Source organism: Sceloporus occidentalis, unplaced genomic scaffold (assembly GCF_023333645.1).
Source record: "Sceloporus occidentalis isolate IW3139 unplaced genomic scaffold, rSceOcc1.0.p SCAF_1, whole genome shotgun sequence".
Classification (NCBI taxonomy): Eukaryota; Metazoa; Chordata; class Lepidosauria; order Squamata; family Phrynosomatidae; genus Sceloporus; species Sceloporus occidentalis.
This window is the reverse complement of record NW_028316981.1, coordinates 57,871,662-57,893,128: the sequence shown is the minus strand read 5'-3', so window position 1 is coordinate 57,893,128 and position 21,467 is coordinate 57,871,662. Positions and strand designations below refer to the sequence as shown.

The 21,467-nt window shown below is 39.0% G+C and overlaps 1 protein-coding gene across 1 annotated transcript in view; it reads right to left on the bottom strand.

The window, feature by feature from the left end:
* Positions 1-21,467, bottom strand: part of DNAH12 (dynein axonemal heavy chain 12) — a 149,404-nt gene that overhangs the window by 48,379 nt on the left and 79,558 nt on the right. Inside the window, exons 42-49 of the mRNA XM_089522232.1 lie at positions 20,900-21,078; positions 16,139-16,331; positions 15,696-15,857; positions 9,200-9,394; positions 8,016-8,149; positions 5,741-5,903; positions 3,919-3,999; positions 1,449-1,625 (exon numbers count right to left, since the gene is read on the bottom strand). Of these exons, the coding sequence (XP_089378358.1) occupies positions 1,449-1,625; positions 3,919-3,999; positions 5,741-5,903; positions 8,016-8,149; positions 9,200-9,394; positions 15,696-15,857; positions 16,139-16,331; positions 20,900-21,078 (1,284 nt within the window). The remainder of the gene's footprint in view (positions 1-1,448; positions 1,626-3,918; positions 4,000-5,740; positions 5,904-8,015; positions 8,150-9,199; positions 9,395-15,695; positions 15,858-16,138; positions 16,332-20,899; positions 21,079-21,467) is intronic.

Genomic DNA, 21,467 nt, shown 5'->3' with positions numbered 1-21,467 from the left:
AATTGTTTACCACGAAAGGGCATGATTTGTCTAGGTCCAGGAGAACTGCTACCTGTAATGACTGGGGGTTCTCTCCCCCCAGTCATTTAAAGATTTCTCCCAGACAACAAAGGATTAAAGGTTGAGGGAAGGTCCATGCTAATTGACATTACATTCTAATGAAGTTACATCACAGCTGACGAAATGTCCAGCTGGCCAATCAGCTGAGCAGGACCGCAAACTTTGAGAATCTTCCCATCAGTGGTTTTAAAAGAACTTTCCCACCATGAGGTTTCTGAGTCTTTTGCTTTATTTGCCTCAGGCTGAGATGGCCAGGATGCTGGTTGGAGCTGGGCCAGGGAACTCAAGCTCACAGCTATCCAGAAACATCAAGGACTACAAAGTCCATCTGATCTTGTAAGTAGGACTAGGATTATGTGTTAGCTAGTTGCAACTAGGTTTTGTGTTTATTTTCCTAGCTTGGAGAAAATGGCTGTATTTTCTGTGACTACATTTCTTTGCCTGTGGAACAAGGAGGTTCTACATGTAAATGATACCTTTGCTCTAGAATTCCTTAGTTAGAATAAAAACGTTTTGTTTAAAAAGTACCTTGGCTTTCTGTGATATTCCTTTCACGTGCCTTTAGCTCGGTTGTTGCTTAAGTTAGCAAGTGTAAAAACTACAACTCTCCTAACAAAGTCCTGATGTGTTGTTAGGAGGAAGGGTCATTGTAATTCATCATGTGGTGGCAGCTTGGTATAGAGATGGTCTCAGGAGGTTCCCTTAACTCATCAGGAATGGGAAAAGGTGATCTAGAAGACCAGGGAACTGAGGGATCTGCAGTGGCAGAGGCCAAACCAGGGTGTCTGTGTTTGTTGGCTGGCCCAGAGATCATCACACTACCCCTTTAGCTTTTCCCATGCCCCCAACTACACGATGCTTTCCAAACAATTTTTTGGAATGGGGTCAGATCCCTTACGATGTGTTTCTTGGAAAAATAAGAAATTTCGGCATAATTGCTTGATCTCTTTTAAAACTTTCTCCCCCTTTCTCCCCCTTAACAGGCCGTTAGGATGATAGGAAATGACTCTCAAGGATGTCATGTGACACTATACTGCATTATACAGAAAGACTGGAACTTCGGTTCCTGCTTTTCCATATCCTTCAATTTATGGATTAACATTTGAAGTTCTAAAGCATTCAGATTTGCCTATTCCGGCAAGCCTATCAACCCAATCTTCTGTAACGACATCATTGGATTACTTACACCTTCTTTACTGTACTATCTTCTCTGGAGATATCAAAAACTGAATGTTGGATTTTCTGCCTGTATAGCATGTTATCTGCTACAAAGTTATACGTAATACAGCCTTCCCTTCAATCAACCCATTCTCAAAATAATTCCATCATAGCCCATTTTATAATTTAGATTTTTTTTTGCATACTATTACTGTACTTATTTAGCTTGCCTTCAAAGTGTCCAGTGCAGATAATGCTGCTTCTAATGCTGGAATTGCCTCTGCAAGGTCACTCTCACATTCATTCTTCAGTGCCTGGGCTTCTGCAGTTTTTTCTGTTGCAAGCTCTTCATCTACTTTCACAGTTCTGCTTTTTGCTTCAACTTCTGCAGACTCTTTCTCAATTACCTATAGAAAGAATACATGTATAATGGAATGAGGTGTTGGTAACTTCTGATGGAAACATGTTCTTCTAAAATGCAAAGGAACAGTCCACAAAAGTTACATTCACTGGATCTGTATCAATTATAGCACCCAAGCATTGTATGTAATTACTTCACACATGTGTGCAACTGTCACAATAAACCGTAAGACACATGGGAACTAAATGGGTAATTGTCATATCTTTACCTCTCAACCACACTAGAACCCAGGGAAGGGGAAAAATAGATTTCTGAACCTTGATGGTGGAAAAATTCCTGAATTCCTCACTGTATAGATAACAGGGAAAATTCAGCAAAATATGAGGTAATAGTTTCAATATGTAGGTATGTGAGTGTGTGTGTGTGTGTGTGTGCACGCACATTTACTTCTGTAGTTTCATTCTGAAGCTTGGAATAGTGTAGGATTTGAAAATGGGGTGAGGCCCCATTGGGAATGTAACTGAGGGGTTGTCCACAATGATAAAATAAAACGATTTTAAACCATCTTAAAGTCAACCTATCCAGACAATTTACAATGCGAAACCAGATAGAAACTGACACAAAGCTGCACTCTAGGGCTAAAAACCAGAGCAAAAAGAAGCTCTGTTTTAATGCGTAAAATGCACATCATTGCACTGACATATAAACAGCACAGTGCAAGTATGAAAATGTGGGAAACCTGAGGCAGTGTGTGGAAGCAGTCTGCAGCATGCAGACTGGAGTTGGTGAGATGTAACTGCCAGTGCCACTGCTTTCCATTGTGTCATGTGAGCATACACGCACACAAGTGGGCAACTGCACCATCGACCCATCGCACTATTGAGTTGTCACACACACCATGATGCAAAAGCATGACAAACATGGCAGGTTGCCAATAATGCAATAGATGTCATTAAAACATACACAAAACAGACAATCCAACAGGAGGTCATGAGGTGAAGGGGGGAAGGTGGGCATGTATGGAGGGTATCTATGATTGTGCTTTGCCAATGTGTCACTGGGTGCACTAATGCACTGTAGAAGTAATGTGTCACTCATACTGTCCCGGTTCACCAAACATCTGCACAGGCTGGCTGGAAGGGAACCATCAACTGATAATGCAGGCAGAGGCAGTAAATTACCAGCATCCTTGCCTGTGGAAGTTGGTTATGAGAAAAACGCTGGTCAAGCAGTCCAAGTCAAGGGAGGCAACAAGAATCAAGGTCAACACAGTCCAAGGGTCAAAGAAGCCAGGAAGTTCAAAGTATGAAATGCTGGAGACTGGAAGCATGTATCAGGGATAGAAAAGGTGGTCAGAAAACAGACAAGTTGCTTTCAGCACTCGTCTTAGGCAAACTCAGCTCTCAAATGGCCCAACACCAGCTGGTTCTAATCAGAGCTTGCTTGTTGTTGCTTGACCCACAGCCTGGCTGAGCATCTTTGTTCTATCTTTTGTTGGATCCTTTTGTCCCTCCTCTTTGCTTGAGGACTTAAGGCCCCAGCTGTGTCCTCTGCCTCATCAGCAAACGAGTCTTGCCCTTGTCCTGCTGGCTAAGGCTGCACTTCCAGAGGATGAACCGGCCAAGGCTGCTCTGCAACAGGCTGTGCACTGTCTGGAAGGCATGCCTGGGTCCTTTCTTCAGCCTTCTCATCAGACTCTTTCTCTAGGTCCTAGTCTTGTAGCTCCTGGCCCATGACACAAGCAACTGTGTGGCCAGTCACACGGGGCACAGGGGCACCCAATGGGATGGCAGCTGGGTGGGAAAAGAGAGGTAATTCTGATTTTGGGTGATATTCCTACAATGGTGTGTATGTATGGGGGGAGGTGAGGGGAGGAAATGCAAGAGGTGCTGTTTGATGCCACATGGTGAAGACTGCCTGTGGATGTTTGGCCCTGCTTCAGAGTGGACAATGCCAAAGAAGGCTTTCCAACCGGTTTGGGAAAAACCGGGATCAGCCCGATTTTTCCTGTACATCTGCTCCATGAGATATGCTTGAAAGTCAGAGGCAAATGTGAAAATGAATAAATGTTTGACGATTAAACTATAATTGACAGTGCATTATCTTTGAAACAATATCTGATAACAGCTAAGATTATGATAAAAATGTGTAACAGTGAATGGGGGGTGCCAACATTACTTGTAAAATGACAAATAGTACAGCTGTTAGAGGAATTGCAATTTACCTGAAGAACAGAGGACTGGATTTTTCCCACAGGCCCTTAAAACTACGCCAATGTCAACACTAGTATTATTTGAATCAAGGGTGGCTACACATATTTTAAGGCTCAGGAATTTTACCTTCATCATGTTTGCATTATCCACTTTAGCTTGTTCCAATTTAGGCTGCAAATCAACTAGTTCTTGCTTCATTTCCCCAACCTAAAATCAACAACACTTATTTACAACCTTTTATAGTACATTAAATTGGGAAAAGATAAATTAAGCATTTAAATGTAGCATTAAGTTTTCAGTGCTAAAAAAATTAAAGCCCACTGAACATAAAATTTACCTCTGAGCAAATATGTACTTGAATTTCCAGACTGTGCTGCCAATCATGTATTATACAAAACTAGAAATATATTTTAATTACTTATATTGTCAGAAAAAACTTTACATCATTAATGATAAGAGCTTTTGGAATAGAACAGTGGTTCCCAAATGGTGAGGTGGGCCCCCCAAGAAGGCATAAGAGTTGTTCAAGGGGGGCATGAGATTTGGAGGCTCTGATCATGCTTCCTCCTCCTCCTAATAAACTGTTTTAGGTGTAAAACATGAGTTGAGTTAAATATTGAATTTATTTAAAAAGTGTTAAACCATGAATGTACATGAATGTGTGAATGAAAACACACACTATTAATAAACAACAACAAAAATGATTCATATGCCACTTCAAACGGGAGGGGGGGCAGGCGCGATGTATGCATGTAGGTGTACAAGGAGGTCCCAAGGGTAAATAGTTTGAGTACTACTCATTTAAAATGTAATAAAAATAAATCTCAATGAAACAAGACAAAGGAGATTATTGCACAGCAAAGTCCTACTAGGATAGACACAAGATTTAAAACTCAAAGACGGATCCTATTGCACTACACCATGGATGAGCAGTAGGCAGCCCATATGCAACCAAGGCTTCTCTGGGCTTCTTGCACTACTTTTCAAAAATGGGGAAAATCCAGTTGTGAAAAGCTGAGGAAGCTTTTTTACTCCAAAGTAAAAAAAAAAAAAGACTAAGTGGAAAGATTAGTTTCTGTGATTTAACGCCTAGGAGACAGCTGGTAAACAGCCCTTAAGAGCCACATCTGCTACTGAGGTTTCACAACTAAAAGAGGGATACTGTAGAGTTATTTTCAGTTGCTGAAAAGAGTCTTGTGGCACATAGAAAACAGATGGACAACTGCTGCAATTTAGTGGGCTACATTTGTCCTGCAGGGGACTTTAGAAGCCCACACTCCCCCTGCTGAACTTCCTGAGTGTTTTGCTCCCAGAGACTCCCAAAGGACTTCTAGGAAGCATGGGGGGAAATTTGCTATGCTTTTGGCCATCTCTGGTCCAAAACAGATGGGCAGTAAAGTGTGGCATCCGGCCATTCTGGGGGTGTGGCGTTTAGATGACACATGCCCCCAGAGTGGCCAGATGGCACATGGAGAATGCAGCCAGCCAGGAAAAGCTGGCTGCAAAAAGAACTGGTAAAGTCTGCTCTTTGCCAGCATCTCATTTGGGACAGGGGCAGCAGCCCTGATCAGGACTGGGACCATGTGGATATAGACTAACACATTCACGAACATGAAATTGCAATTCATCAAGATATACATCTTTTGATGTTTGAATAGAAACTTTAAAGAAAAAAAAATACTTTTTGTGAAAATCAGCTCACCAACAGAATGAGTCTTATGTTTTCAGGATGGCCATTATTAAAACAATTTTCAATGTCTATATTTTCCGATTTTCTTTCTTTCTAACCTACAGTTTTGTCCATCCTCTAAATATTTGTCTGTAACATGTACCAACTCTGATAATACAGTATTTCCTGTGTCCAATGAAATGGACAACTTCAGAAAAGCGTACACCACAGTGTATTGATTAGTCTTTAAACAAATTGCTATTTTTATAATTGACTTACCTGAGATTCAGCAAAAGCTAGTTTGTCCAAGCCATTAGTATATCGTTTCTTTGCCTTCATGATAGTATCTCGATTTTGAGTTAAAAGTTGTTGAAAAGAAGCTATAAGTTCAAGATAAGAAGTAGGAGTAACATAGTTATGTCGTCCCAACTCCTGCAAAAACCTGTAGCATGACAAAACAGTTTTTCATTCTAAGTGGAACTCAAAAGAAGTGGAACTCAAAAGCAAGGATCTTTTGTTTGTTTCTGGATACTATTTTTGTCTTGTCTTGTTTTTATTTTTTATACTATTTTTGTATTTTTGGCTGTTTCTGAAGGATTGAGAACTTGCTAATTAGCTATTATCCTCTCCTCAAATTAGAAATTACAATACCTAGTCTTAAGGGCTGGCTATGTAGAAGCCATCCATGTATTAGAATGCCATACATTTATGCAGAACTCTATCATGTGTGGTGATAGGGTGACAGATGATTTAAAGCAAAAAATGAGTTGGCGGTAGAAATCTTAAATATTTCTCACTCACACAATATTCTGAAGGCACCTCCAGTTTGTTATGAAGGTACTGTATATACTCATGTATAAGTCTAGAAATTTTGGTCAAAAAATTGACCCCCAAAACCCAAGTCGACTTATCCATGTGTCAGTGTAGGTACTGTACTTTAACTCTTATTTTAAAAAGGAAACATCACCTGGAGAAAGACAAAAGCATAATCTCCTGGAATCACTGACCTCACTCTATTCTCTCATCCATCCAGCCTTTACTGTGAGCACAAACATGCCTGATGGAATTTTGTAATATTTTTGGCATTGTTTTGTTTTGATTCATCCTTTGTTACATGCCCCTAAGTTTTACCCTCGACTTATCCATGGGTCATGTTAAAATCCTTAATTTTGCCCCCCCAAACCTGCCCTTGACTTATACATGAAGTTGACTTATAGTTGAGTATATACGGTACCTCCAGTCTCACCCTTTTCTCTTACTGGGGTTTGTTCAAAGCAGAAACTAGAGGAATTGCAATATGCCATTTCTACCCAATGATTCTCCAACATTGTTCAAATCTAGCAATTGGCCATTTTCTAACACACAGCTCAGTCACTGTGTGCAGTTAGTTCCCCCTAGGTAACACTGAACTATGGAAATATTCTTACTCAATATAATAAAATACAACAATAAAAAGCTAGAGCATGATAAAACAAAACGAGAATACAAAGTTGGATATAATCAGTATAAGCACCATTTAATAAACAACTTAGAAGTATGAAATCACAAGCAAATATAAAATATAATCAACCATTACTACTGAAGATCCAAAACAATGAAATGCATTTAGTTTATTATATTTTAATTTTGTATACTATACTTATTACCTAATCAGATGTTAGAAGCATTGGTTCCTATTTAATATTTTTTTAATTTTAAATTCTTTACCAAATGTGTTTATATTGATTTATGTATATTTCTCATTGTTCTGTTTTATTGTAAACTCCTCAGATTTCACTCAGCTCAAAAAAACCTAAATTGTTTAAAATTATTGCCTTTGCTTCATTGTAATTCAGACCAGTTATGATGTGGGAGATTTATGGTCAAGATCTCCTGTGTGCCTTTTTAAAAAATTAAAGTTAAAAGTAGCCTGATAAAACTGAAAGTGGTTTGGGATGGGAAGTGAGAACTGCACTTAGCCATTTTCTTGATATAACACAATGGAAAACAAACGAACAACATATGGGTAACTGTATGATTTGTATTTGTGCACATGTGCATGGATGTGTCACAATGCTTCTGCAGTGGTGGATGGTGGTTCCAACTGTAAGCCTCTTATATAGAGTTGATGTAGGGTTGTTGGAGATAGGTGACCCTACCACCAAAATGCCGACATAACATTCTAAAAGGTTCCAAAGGGTGCTTGTGCAGGTGTGAGGCACAGGGACAACAAAGAAGAAGTACAGATTTAAATATGTTTCTAAGGAGAAGTGAAAAAACAAAAAGGTAGGAGACAAGTAAAACCAGGTTTAATGGTTTTAAGTTGCAGGAGTGTTGACTAAACATTATGAGTTGCACATTTTGACTGAACATTACAAGCAACTTATTAATACAAAGAGAAGTTCATCAATGGAACCAATTATTTAGAGTGGTGTTGAAGTCTCCTTTTCTGGATGTCTACCTGCTAGTGATGGGCCAGCTGTAAATCCTGCATTGAGTGGGAGGCTGGACTCGATGGCCCATGGGACACCTTTCAACTCTATAATTCTGTCACTATATGTATATAGAAAGATACCTTTCTGAAAGTGACAACACAGATGTATGGAAATGTTTACAGATAGGAACAACTTCTTGACGTTCGTATTCTGTGAGCTCAAGCTTTTCCAAGAACTTGATAGCCACACGTTCAAGAGCATCTTCAGGCCATGGCTGAAAGCATAAGAATACTTGCAATGACACCTTCATTATTAAACATAATAATAATAATAATAATAATAATAATAATAAATAGGATTTATTTATATGCCACCCAATCGCTGTGAATCCGGGCGGCTTACAACAGAGGGGGTAATAGATGGTTCCTTGCCCTCAGGCTTACAATCTAAAAAGACACGACACAAAAGGAGAAGGGAATGGGGGAGGGAACATAACATAGTTCTTCATGAAATCAGCTAACATACTCAAGTCCATATTCTACATTTTTGCTTCCACTGTGTACTGTGTACTGCTCTGGGATTTCTAGTATGCAGACCTCCTTTTACCATTGCTTCTGTCCAACAATCTTTAAAGAGACTGATGGCTCATGCTGCTGCCTTTCATTTCATCCAGACTGAGGCCCAGACTGACAGAAGCCAGGACATACTGTGCTTGGTCTGAGTTTCCAAATAACTGTGGTCTGTACTTTGCACCCCATCTTTTAAAACCAGAAAATATAATCTGCCCTGGCTTTACTATTTTCTCCAGATATTACACTGCATGTATGCATTCTGCCTCCTGCATGTGACTAAACCTCAAGTCCTCTCTCAAACTCATTTTGCCTTCCTATTCCTTATCTGATAAACTACAGTTCCACAAACTTCTCTTTCTTGCTTTGTCACTGTTAGGAATACTTTGCTGGTTCAGCGCTACAGACTGATGTACTAACCCAGTGGTTCTCAAATGGTAGAGCGGGATGCAGGGGGGGTAGGGGCAAGAGAGCTGCTCAAAGGGGGCGTGAGACTTGGAGGCCCTGATCCCTCCTCCTCCTCCTCTTCCCAAACTTTTTTATGTGTAAAATTTACACATGCACTGAGATAAAATTTGAATTTACTTAAATAAAACTGTTCTAATTTGTACAATGTTATTTCCTTATAAAATGTTAAAATATATAGGAAAATGGAATTTATGGATAAGATAATTTATGGATCTGAGAATTTATGGATAAGACTATACTAAGGATTATAAATATATTGAGCCATAAGTATAAATACTCTTACAAACCTGGAACCAGTCAATAGTACAGCAGTTGATGAGAGATGGGAACTGTCTAAGCCGGTTGCGAAAAGCATCTCCAATTGGACTGAAAGCTACCACAACATGGAGATTGTCTTTGCACCGATTCACAAAAAAGGCAAATAAGGCCAAGGGACCAAGCTCTTCACCTTTGCTGCCTGCCTGGGCTACGGCACGAACGCCCTGGAAAGTAACATATCTGAATAAATACATACATTCTTGGATTTTGGAAACAATATACTAGCGGCTGGAAGGCTGAATGGAATTCAATACATGAGGTGGTTGTTGTGTGCCTTCAAGTCATTTCCAACTAATGGCAATCCTAAGGCAAGCCTATCATTGGATTTTTTTGGCAGGTTTCTTTGGGGGGGGGGGTGCCATTACCATCCTCTGAGGCTGAGACAGGATGAATGTGTAGTTATAAGGACCATGTTATTTCTGCCTTTAGTACCAAAGTTTCTGTTAAAGAAATAATGAGCAGTTAACTTTGTTAACTGATGTATACTATAATAATCAATGCAATTATTGCAAAAAAAGAAATAAAAGGCAACAAAGACGGTAGGACAAGAGACCTCTTCTACAAGATCTGAGAAATCAAAGGGAAAACAAAGGGTGAGGATGCTATATGATCAGAAGGAGAATACACTATATAATTAAGAAGAAATAAAAAGACAATGGAAACAATACACTGAAGAACTATGTAAATGAGATGACAGGATGACAGATTCATTCAAAAAAGAATAATTGAAGATGAAACCACAATTTTAGAAAGTGAAGTGGAAGCTACATTCAAAGCACATGAGAGAAATAAATAATAAGGAACAGATGGCATGCAATAGAGCTGCTTCAAGTTATAGAGACAGAATCCACTAAAATTCTAACCAAAATCTGCCCAAAAATATGGATAACAAAATAATACGTAGATTGAAAATGCTCAATATACATTCCAGTTCTCCAGAAAAGAGGCACCAGAGATTGCATTATCTATTGGGCCATTGCATTAATTTTCCATGCAAGCAAAGTGATGCTCAAAAATTACAACAAGATTTTTACCATATGTGGAAAGAAACTAGAGATCACATTGCAAACATACAGTGAATAATGGGGTGGACTAAAGAATTTCATTAGAAAATCTCTCTGTGCTTTATAGATGATAGCAAAGCCTTTGATTCTGTAGATCATGAAAAACTATGATTGCTCTTAAAGAAATGACTGTGTCACAATGTTTGATTGTCCTGATACATAACCTGTACATCAGGACAGACTATGGAAAAACAGAATGGTTTCCAATTGGCAACAGGGTCAGGCAAGGCTGCATTTTATCACCCTTTCTGTTTAACTGAATGTATCATACGTAAAACTGGATTAGACTTAAAGGAAGTGTGAAAGCTGGAGGAAGGAAAACCAATATTTTAAGATAGGTAGATGACACCATACTAGAAGCAGAAAATAGTAAAGATTTTTGCATGAACTCTGGAAGCCAAGATGACTAAACTGAGAAGTTAGACTTACTGTGAAGATTCATTTTGGGATGACATGTTGAGCAATCATAATTATAATTATCATTGTAATAGGAAAGTCTGTAAAACGATCTGTCAGTATGCTTCTTTTGTAAAGTGGGTATTACTTGTTTCTTTTCTTTGCCCTCTACTAATACATTTTGTAAAGCCTCTTCACCAAATAGAAGACCTCCCTTGAAGGGAACATATGCTAGATTATTTTTGGACGTATGGTTGGCCTCCCAGTATTTTAACCATAGGGAGCGCCTTCCAACTGTAATTGCATTTATGCTTCTGGCTGTAAATACAATGGAATCCTAGCCAGCATCTGCAACAGACTCTTTAGTTTATTAAATGCTCTATATAGTGACACTATACTTATTTCTTGTGCCTCCTCAATTTCCTGTAACTGTAGCAATGCTGCTCTAGCAAGCATTAATGCTTCCATAGATGCTCTCACAGCTATTGCTGATGCCTCGTGTGCCTTTTTAAGTGCTGAATCAGCTATCTTTTCATCAACACCTTTTAGCGTATGTCCTCTTCATGTAGTGCAATTGCCCCTGATATTAAAGCTGCAACTGGTGCATCCATTAAGGGCACTTTTAGTAAATCCATCTCTGATTTCTTAAATCAATACAATTTTTGGCTGTATCCTAAACTTTTTTTTTTTTATTAAGCATTGTTTTCCATTCAGAGTCTCCCAATTCTTTAAACATTTCTGGCATTGGAATTTCATTTCCACTTGTTTTTTTCCCCAAAACTGTAGCTATTTTATTTTTTCCCATTGCTATTTCATCTGATTGAATATTAGTATTGTCATCATATAATCCTAGCATCTGCAGTACTCTTTTTAATATTTTTTGAAATGTGTCACAGAAGAACAACCTGTCAGAACTCATTTCTGTTACTTCTTCCTCACTTATGGAATAACATTCTATTTCACTGCCAGTTTCATGCAAAATTTCCTGATCAGCATCATCATTATCAATATTCTATTTCTATATCTTCTAAATATTTCCTTTGTTGTGTTTTCTTTTTAGGTGTGTTATCTGCCTCTGCTACTTCTTCCTGTTGTTTTGAGTTGTCATACTGTGGGTTTATATGTTGCATCTCACTAATTTTTGTTGTAGTTACTAGCAAATCCAGTAAATTATTTCTATATACATTTTCATTTGATGTTTTTCCCCTTTTAATCCCATTAAATCTTTTATCTCATTGATTTCAGTTTCCTTTATTAAGGTTTTTAAATCTGCCATTTGGTTTAATGTATTACTTATACTGCCTTCTGGTATTTCATTATTGGCAGGATGCTTAGCTGCCTTTTTGCTGCTTTTCCCAGCTGCTGGCAACTGCACTTTTACTTAGAATCATAGAATCGTAGTTGGAAGAGACCACAATTGGCTAATTGCCCTCCTTCCAGAGGGTCTAATCCAGTGAGATGTCAGTGGGCAGGCTTGCTTTCACTGCTGCTTCCCGGATGGTGTCCTGGACTGTTTCCCAACCGTTTGTGTGTGGGAGAAATAGCCATGTATGTATCATTCACCTCCACCACTCCTGCAGCAGTTTTAGGCAGTTTTTAGCAGCTTCTGTTGCTGATTTATTCAATTGCAGCTTTCCTTAGTTGCTGTATAAATTTATTTTAATTTCTTTAGGTGCTACGTCATCTGAATTGGGCCCATGCTTCAACCTGGAGTCCTTGCAGGTATGTTTTTTATATTGCACCTCTATTTCAGAGTCACTATCCATCAATGAAAGGAATAATTTTTGTATTGTTTCCTTCTGTTTGTGAGCAGAGACTTACTGACTTGTGGTCATCTGCCTTTCTGATTCATTAATTTTGTCACTTTCTTCTACTGCTGTTTTCTCATTGTTATCTTTTTTATTCCCCTTTTTATCCATTTTCTGTACTATTTATGTTATCTAAATGGACAAGTATTGAAACATGTCTAGTTGGCAGGGCAGGATATTAAAAACTAACAGAGAAAGGAGCCGTGGCAGTTAAACAGTCAAAAAAGAACATCGGCTCCTGCCATCTTGGGTTGGCACGAAGGGATGAACACAACAGTAATGGATTGCTCCACCTGCCATCTCAAGAATGAGACCACTGTACTTTGGACAAATCATAAGACAGGACTTACTAGAAAAGACAATTATTCTTGGTAAGCTGGAAGGCAGTAGAAAAAGAGAAAGACAGCATTACAGGGTGGATAGAGTCAATCAAGGATGACTGCCTTGAACTGCAAGACTTTAGAAGGGTTGTTGATAACAAGATCTAAGAATAAATATGTCTCTTCCTTTCAACCCATCAAATTATCAACTAGATAGATATAAACAGTGATGGATCATATCACCAAAGGATGATGGAGTAAGACCAGAGCCTGTTAGCCTATCAACAGAAAGGCTACCCACTGCTAAAAAATGCAGATTTATAAGTTAGGAAACTTTTTGTATGGATTTAATAATAATAATAATAATAATAAGTTTTATTTATAAACCGCTTTTCTGCTGTGATCAAAGCGGTGTACAGGTAAAAATTGCAATGACAGAGTAGATAATACAGAATAAAAATTGCAATACATAAATAAAACTTCAATAAAAACATTACAGTTATACAAATTAAAACCATTACATCAAATCCAAGCTAGCTGAGTGCAGTCAATAGTACAGTACATATAGGGGGGAGTCACATGATATCAAGGAACATTGGGGAAGGCTTGCCGAAACAAGAAGGTCTTGAGTCTCTTTTTAAAGAGATCCAGGGAGGTGGTGGAGTGGAGCTCATCGGGAAGGGTGTTCCAGATCCTAGGGGCCGAGATGGAAAAGGCCCTTTGCGGGGTTGACACATATCTCGCCATCGGGATCCTCAGCAAATTCTTCCCGGCTGACCTGAGTGTGCGGGGCGGATTATATGGGGAGAGGCGGTCCTCCAAGTAACCTGGGCCCAAGCCATTTAGGGCTTTATAGGTTATAACCAACACCTTGTATTGTGCCCAGAAGTGAACAGGCAGCCAATGGAGATCTTGCAAAACCGGTGTTATATGGTCAGTCCTGGAACATCCAGTGACCAAACTTGCTGCCATATTCTGCACTAGCTGAAGCTTCCGGGTTTGGTACAAGGGTTGCCCCATGTAGAGCGCATTACAGAAATGCAACCAAGAGGTTACCAGAGCATGTACCACTGTTTCAAGGTTCCCCCGGCCAAGGTAGGATCGCAGCTGGCGTATCAGCCGAAGCTGGTAGCAGGTGCTTCTGACCGTCGCATCCACTTGAGAAGTTAACTGGAGCGACGAGTCCAAAAGCACCCCCAAACTGCGAACTGAGTCCTTCAGGGGGAGCGTGACCCCATTCAGGACAGGTGGGCAAATTTCACCACCTGGACTGGGAGTGCCTATCACTAGTACTTCCGTTTTCTCTGGATTCAAACTGAGTTTGTTTTTCCTCATCTAGCCCATTACCAATTCCAAGCAGGCATTTAGAGGAGAGATGCCATCCCTAGTCACTGCATCAGTCGGAGATACAGAGAAACATATTTAGGTGTCATCAGCGTACTGATAACACCACGCCCCGTGTCTCCAGATGATCTCTCCCAGCGGTTTCATGTAAATGTTGAATAGCATGGGGGACAGAATAGCTCCTTGAGGGACACCAGATGTAAGTTCCCACTTATTGGAGCAAATGACCCCCAGCTGCATCATCTTGAATCTACCCGAGAGGTAAGAACGGAACCACTGGAGCGCAGTGCCTCTGATACCTAACTCCCTCAGGTGTTCCAGAAGGATACCATGGTCAATGGTATCAAAAGCCGCTGAGATGTCCAAAAGCACTAACAGGGACACGCTTCCCCTGTCCATGCCCAGACGGAGATCATCGACTAAAGCGACCATGGCAGTCTCAACTCCATAGCCCGCCTGGAAGCCGGTTTGAAATGAGTCTAGAAAATCTGTTTCTTCCAAGATCCCCTGAGGATCTTGAAAGAAACAGGAGCTCTTTCATACAGATTGTTTGCCCATCGCTAGTCTAAGGATCAGGGCCCTAAAGTAGTGGATAAATTTCAATACTAATCTTCATTTCACATATTTTTAAAATGTCATCGTAATGTTTTTGACAATGCTGGAACAGGTCAAGAAATTAAAATAAACCTCATGTAAAATAAAGTCTTAACAGTAAGTTTGTGTTCTAAAAGTTTGTTATTAACTTCTTTCTCTCAGTTGCTCTCCAAGGTGCTACAACATAACCTTGTATGTTCCAAAACCATTTGTGATGTCTGTCTTAAGTTATCTGTTGTTTTTATGTACAGCCGGCCCTCCACAAGCTTGGGTTTAACATTCGTGGAACTGATTATTCATGAGTTTGACTGTGTTCTCCCCCTCCTGCATGGTCTGGAAGGGCATGTGTGCACTCCTCTTCCTCCTCCTTCTATCCTGGGCTTTCTCCTTCCTGGTGGGAGGGAGAAAAAGCCCAGGGTGAGAGCAGTTTGGAAGGGCATGCGCACTCCTCCTCCTCCTGCCTTCCCAGTGGGAGGAAGCAAAAGCCCCGGACAGGAGCAGTTTGGAAGGATGTGTATGCTCCTCCTCCTCCTGTCTTGGGTTTCTTTCCCCTTCCCAGTGGGAGGGAGCAAAAGATCAGGATGGGGGCAGTTTGGAAGGGTGCACATACCCTCTGTCCTGGGCTTCCAACCCATATTCATGTTTTTTCCACTTTCATGGGGGAAAACCCATGTGAATGTGGATGGCAGACCGTATTCTTATTCTTTATACTTCTTATTCTTTCTAGATTATTAGTGAGTAACACAAGCCAGAAAAAGTTAAGCTTATTACAATTCACTCTTAAATGCCAGGAGATTTTAACTTTCCCATAAAAATAAATTGGAATTGAAACTGCTTAGCTTTAGCTGGACTGCATACTAGCTATACATTTCTGAGTATATTTTTTAATTAGTAAAATTTTGTTTTAAGAAAATTGTAACATTAAAAAACAAAGGATACCTCCATAACTTCTTGTTTTTCATCAGCTGCAAAAAGGTTGGGGACTTCTCCGGTATTAAGCACACTGTCAACATCTTCCAAAAACCCTTCTTCTTTAATTTGTGTGTCTGTGATCAGAAACACAGTTTTCAAGCCCTTCACTCCTGCACTCCTAAAAAGAGTCTAAAAACAATAAAGATATAAGTACATGGTCCAAGAATTTAAGAATCAGTCTTCAAAACTGTTTAAATTCTCTTAAATGATCCCATTCATTTAAATGTATGGATAATTAGGTCCTTTCTAGAAGTTTTGGGGAAAATACTACTTCAAGATATTTTTCCATCTTTCTTGCCTTGTCTGTCTATGAATGGGACCCGAAAGCAAACAGAGATACAGACAGACAAGCAGAAAGACAGAGCACAAACATACATATTTTCTTTTTGTTTTTCAGAGGATTTACTGACCTTTACATCTTCCCTCCATTCATTCATTCCATAGCTCTTGGAGATTTCTGGTTGGAAAATATTCATTTTTGCCATTGATGTAGCCAAACGAGTCATGGATTGGCGCCCACTTCCTCCCATTCCAACAAGTAAGGCATTACCTCCTGACTGCTTTAGCACTCGGCATATGCGAGACAAATGTTCCAGCACATACCTAGCACAAATATAGATGGATTACAATTAAAATGAGTATTAAAAGTTGAATGCCTTAATTTTTACAGTTCCTTTTGTTGGTTTTCCACATAACTAACACATTCCAACTAGAAACCAAGCTGTTGGTCAGTTTGTGCTAGATCCATTCTTTTTTCTTTAATTCAGAATATATAAACAAGCAAACAAGCAAATAGAGAAATCTCAATTTGGCCTGGTGAGAACATCTAATAAATACCTTTGCTTGTCCCCTTCTCTTTTATGCCACAAATGAAAATGTCTGAATAAGTGATCCTGCTTTGATATTTAAGCTTGTACTCTGGGATTAATTCATAGTTTCCTCGTTTGGATGTAACAGAAAATGATGTACTAGGGTTAATCATAAAGACTCATTCTGTGGACATGCAGAGGAGCAATCCACAATCACAAAGGTTATCTCCCCACATGTTCCAGGAGCAAGTGATATGATTATCATACCTTTAAATGCTGATTTGTCTCTCTCTTCCAAATTATTATTATTATTTTTTGCATACCCTTGATGAATTAAAAATTGTTAGCTGTAGGACCTTAAAACAGTTCAGAATAAAAATAGCCATACAATTAGAATTAGAATCCATCTTACGCCTGAACTTAAACTCATATGTTTTTCTGCAGACACATAACATGATTAAGGTTGAATGCTCTTTTTTACTTCAACAGAACAACTAATTATGCGGAATATCATCAGTTAATTTTCTATACAGTGTAGTGGTGCAATCCACAATTATATAGACTATACCCAAGCCTTCAAAACTTTGGATGGCTATGGTTACATAATCTACAGCACAATCTGTAACGCATTTCTGCCAGACTGCTTCTGCACACTGAAATGCACCTATCTTAATGTGACTGATTAAAGTAATCAGTTGTGTTGGGTCTTTTGCAAGGAGAAAGACTGGCTATAAATAAAATAAATAAATTTACTTTCTGCTGCTCTGCAGACATCAAGAGAAGCACTTAAAGCATAAGCACTAGACTAGGACTAGGAAAAGTTCAGCCTATTGTTGCATGTGGCCCTTTGGCCTCCAAAGTGTGCCCCTGAAGCATCACTGAAGCTCCAGAATCCCTCAATTTTTTTAAAAAAATGTGATTTTCTACTCCAATGGCTGTAAGCCATTACAAAACACAGTGATTATACTCCCCCACAAGCTTCTCCCACATGCCTTGAAAAAAAAAAAAAACAGAAGCTAAACAACAACAACAACCAGCCCCCCCCCCCAAAAAAAAAGCCAAAACAGAAACTAGAATTTACATTGCTTCCTTCCTGTTCCTATTTTTTTATTTTTGGCTGATGGGGATGGGGGAATTTGCAGGAGACTATATATGTGGGGGCTTGTTGGGTGGGGAAATTATACTACTGAATTCTGAAGTATTTTTTACCTGTTGGGGAGGGGTTGGGTGAAATAAATCACCTGTTCGTTTTGTTTAAATTAGAGGTCTGAGGCCTCTGACACACTAGTGTGGCAGCCTATTGGAAAGGAATGGAGGTGAATGCTGGCCTTCACCCCCTCCAAAGTTGCCCACCCCTCCTCTAGACATCACCACTGATCTATAGGAATGAACCCATGCCTAATATACCCTGGTTCTGTGTCCACTACGATAGCATAGAGAAACAAACTTCTATCTAGTGAGACAGCATCTGATAGGAACTCAATTTCCCCAAAGTTCTAGGATTAAAAGAAACAAATGTGGCTTCTGTTTGCCTTTGTGCTTCATTTGGGTATAAATACTCCAAATGAAATAAAAATGAATGAAATATGGACGGATGAATAGGCTTTCTTATTCTTCTGGGTTATTTTATTAAGCATAGTAATAAATTTACATATTTGCATTGCCGTCTGGAAGGAACATAGACTTCTCAGTGTCTAGACACTTTGTGTAGCAGTTGACTTTATGTTTGACATAAAGCATTACACAACCTGCACCATACTAGCATCTCATATAATGTTATCATGTAATCTGTATATATCTGCATTTTGTAAAGAATGCTTCATCAGATTCTTTTGTACACATCTTAGCAAAATTCACTATAAGGTTTATCCACTGGTCTCATACTTGTAAGGAACTGAACTTTTATATCATCTGCTTTCTTTCTAGCAGGCATTTGTACTAAACACACAGAGAAACTTAAACATCTTGGTTAAACATAACACCTGTGGATGAAAAAAACAGGCATCTGTGGAAGATAACATCCCTGGATGTTGTTGTACATAGCAACATCTCTCTCTGTGTATCAGTCTCATGTGTAAATCAAGGTTAGATTTTAGGGCCAAATTATGGATTTTGATGTGATTTGTGGATAAGTAGAGGGTATAACTTAGAGGCACATAACATAGGCTGTAAGGGATGAAGCAAAGGAAAAGGATGTCAAAGAACTTATAAAACCCAGAGGCATAACTGGTTGTGATCACCCTGAAGTCTGGATGGATGAGGAGGGAACTATGGTAAATTGTGGCTGAACAACGTGTGGGGAGGTGACCAGGGACAGGTGGGGCTAAAAAGCTCACACATACCAAAAAGGATAAAAAAGAAAAGAAAAGAAAATTCTAACTACATTACCAGCTATTAACTTTCATGTGATAACTTTGCCTGATTTTAAGTCAGAAAAGTTGACAAACATACATGTCTCATTCAAATCCTTCAAAGCCTGCTTTCTCTTGATGCTCCTTTGAAGTGAAGCACCAAAGAACTGCAACTGCTAACACTTTCCTGCCCAGGTATTCAAAAAGTCAAAAGCAGTGCCACAGTGCTATCTATCTATCTATCTATCTATCTATCTATCTATCTATCTATCTCCAGTGCACCCATGGGCACATATCTATTTAGATAAGAACTACACCATGATTATAGGCTATTTATTATATAACCTATAGTTATCAGCTAGGAATAGTGAGGCTGTTATAAACAGTAATTTGGCATCTGGGAGACTGACTTTCAATAAGCCTGGCTTCTCTCTAGAGCTAGTTTTACGGTATTTCCAGCTGCTCTCTGCCCAGTAAAAATTGGTACTCAGTCTGTTATACCATAGCTAGAGTAGTCACCTGATTACTCTGATGTACTTGTGCCTTTTGAAGTGGAGCTTTCTTAAATGCAGGGACACTCTGTGTGAACAAATGCCTAATGTTCATTTTGCACTTTCCAGAATTTCATTGATGCTGCATATTTATGTGGAAAGTAAGGGAATTTGAAGTGATTCCACAAAATTCATTGCCTTTGGAAACAGTGCTCATTAAATTTTGCTGTGCCAAATTCCTTGATTTGGAATTTATATCAATTAGTAATAAATTAATTAACTTGCCATCAACACTTTACCAGCAACCTGAGAATCATTTTTAGACTGTAAATACATTAAATCAGTAAAGTGGGATCTACTTAATTATTTATGTTTTAATGAATTAAAAAATGTAAAGAGTTTAGCTATGTGGCAATTTCAGAATTAATTATGAGCTTAATCATATCTAGTAGCATATATCCCAAGAGATATAAGACTGAGAAGAAATGAACAGGTACTTCTTGGAAAATGTGAGGCAGCTGAGGCTGGACTGAGTTAAAAAAAACCACCTGAATTAAATGTCATCTGAAGAAAAGTGGCTGAGGATGAGCTGGTTAAACTTCATTTGAAGAAAAGCCTTTAATCTATTCCACTTGTTAGCCAATGAATTTGATACAGCAAAACCTAATTAGTATAGTTCTGGTAGCCTATGTGTAAAGGCAGCAAGTGTCAAAGGAAAGTTGTTAATATGAGTCAAGTCAGTCCATGTCATAGACATATTTTGTGCCACAGTCTGCAATTCTGCCTTCCTTGCATTTGCCCAGACCCTGATATAAAATCTTTCTTTTCTTGTTTTTAATGCACTGTAGAACCACATAAATGCTGATCACTAAAGGATCAATTTCAATTGTCTCTTTTTGGGAAGAGAGACATCCATATTTAGTAACTTGAAATTGCAAGAAAATAGTAGGAATATACCTCCATTGGTATATGACTCTAGAGACCAGGATTCAAATCCTGGCTTGGCAGTGTAAACTCACTGGGTGATCTTGGGCAAGTTACACTCTCTCAGTCTCAGAGGATGGCAATGACAACCCCAATCTAAAGATATTTGCAAAGAAAATCCCATGATAGGTTCATTTTAGGGTTGCCATAAGTCAGAAACAACTTGAAGGCCTACAACAACAAATTGGGAACTTGAGGAAACTGCTAGCAGATACATGTGTCTATTGGAGCTGCAATGTTAAAAAGTCTGTTTGGCTGTAATGCACATAGCTCATGTTTCATTCATTTCCAAGATCTTAGTACAACAGAACATACTACTGAACAGGTGACATGTTGCAAGAAATATTAGAAAATGGTTGATGGACAGCCAAATTTGTTCAGCTGTTTGTGAAATCAGTGTAATAAACATCTGGGAGAAAATATCCTCAGAAGAAACAGAAATGCCATAATTCTAAACAGGAACAAACTGTACAATCCTTAAAATAGAATATCATTGAAACAGTGACTGGGGTAAATAATATATAGTGTTTATGCACCTAAAAATGACCAGGTTCATTCTTGTTTTGTGAGTTTGGTTATATTCATCCAAACAGAGATCCACAACGTCATTGAACATCTGTACACTTGGGATTTCAAAATAAATTCTTTCATCTCCTTCAAGATCAGGATTCATGTAGTCCCCAAACAGCAGATTTCTCATATCTTCTTCAGTTACCTTTGGGCAACATAGCACATAGACTATTTTAGTAGCAATTACAAGCACGTACCATATATACTCGTCTATAAGTCGATAAATTCAAGCCCAAGAATGGGCTAAAAATCCTAGGTAGACGTATATACAGGTAAATAGAATAATACTTCTCTGTGAGCCTTAGAAAAGCTGTGGAGAAGGGAGGGAGGAAAGAGAGGGAAGAAATCTGAGGTCTGTGTCCCCCTTTTTGCAAGCCACCAGCCTTGGAGAAAGTTGTGGGGAAGGGAGGGAAATCGGAGGTCTGTGTCCCCCTTTTTACAAGCCATCAGCCACAGGCTACTACCAAGTTGATGGATGAAAATAATGTGAAATAAAGTAGACAGAAAATATACTGACATACACAGAGAAGGGAA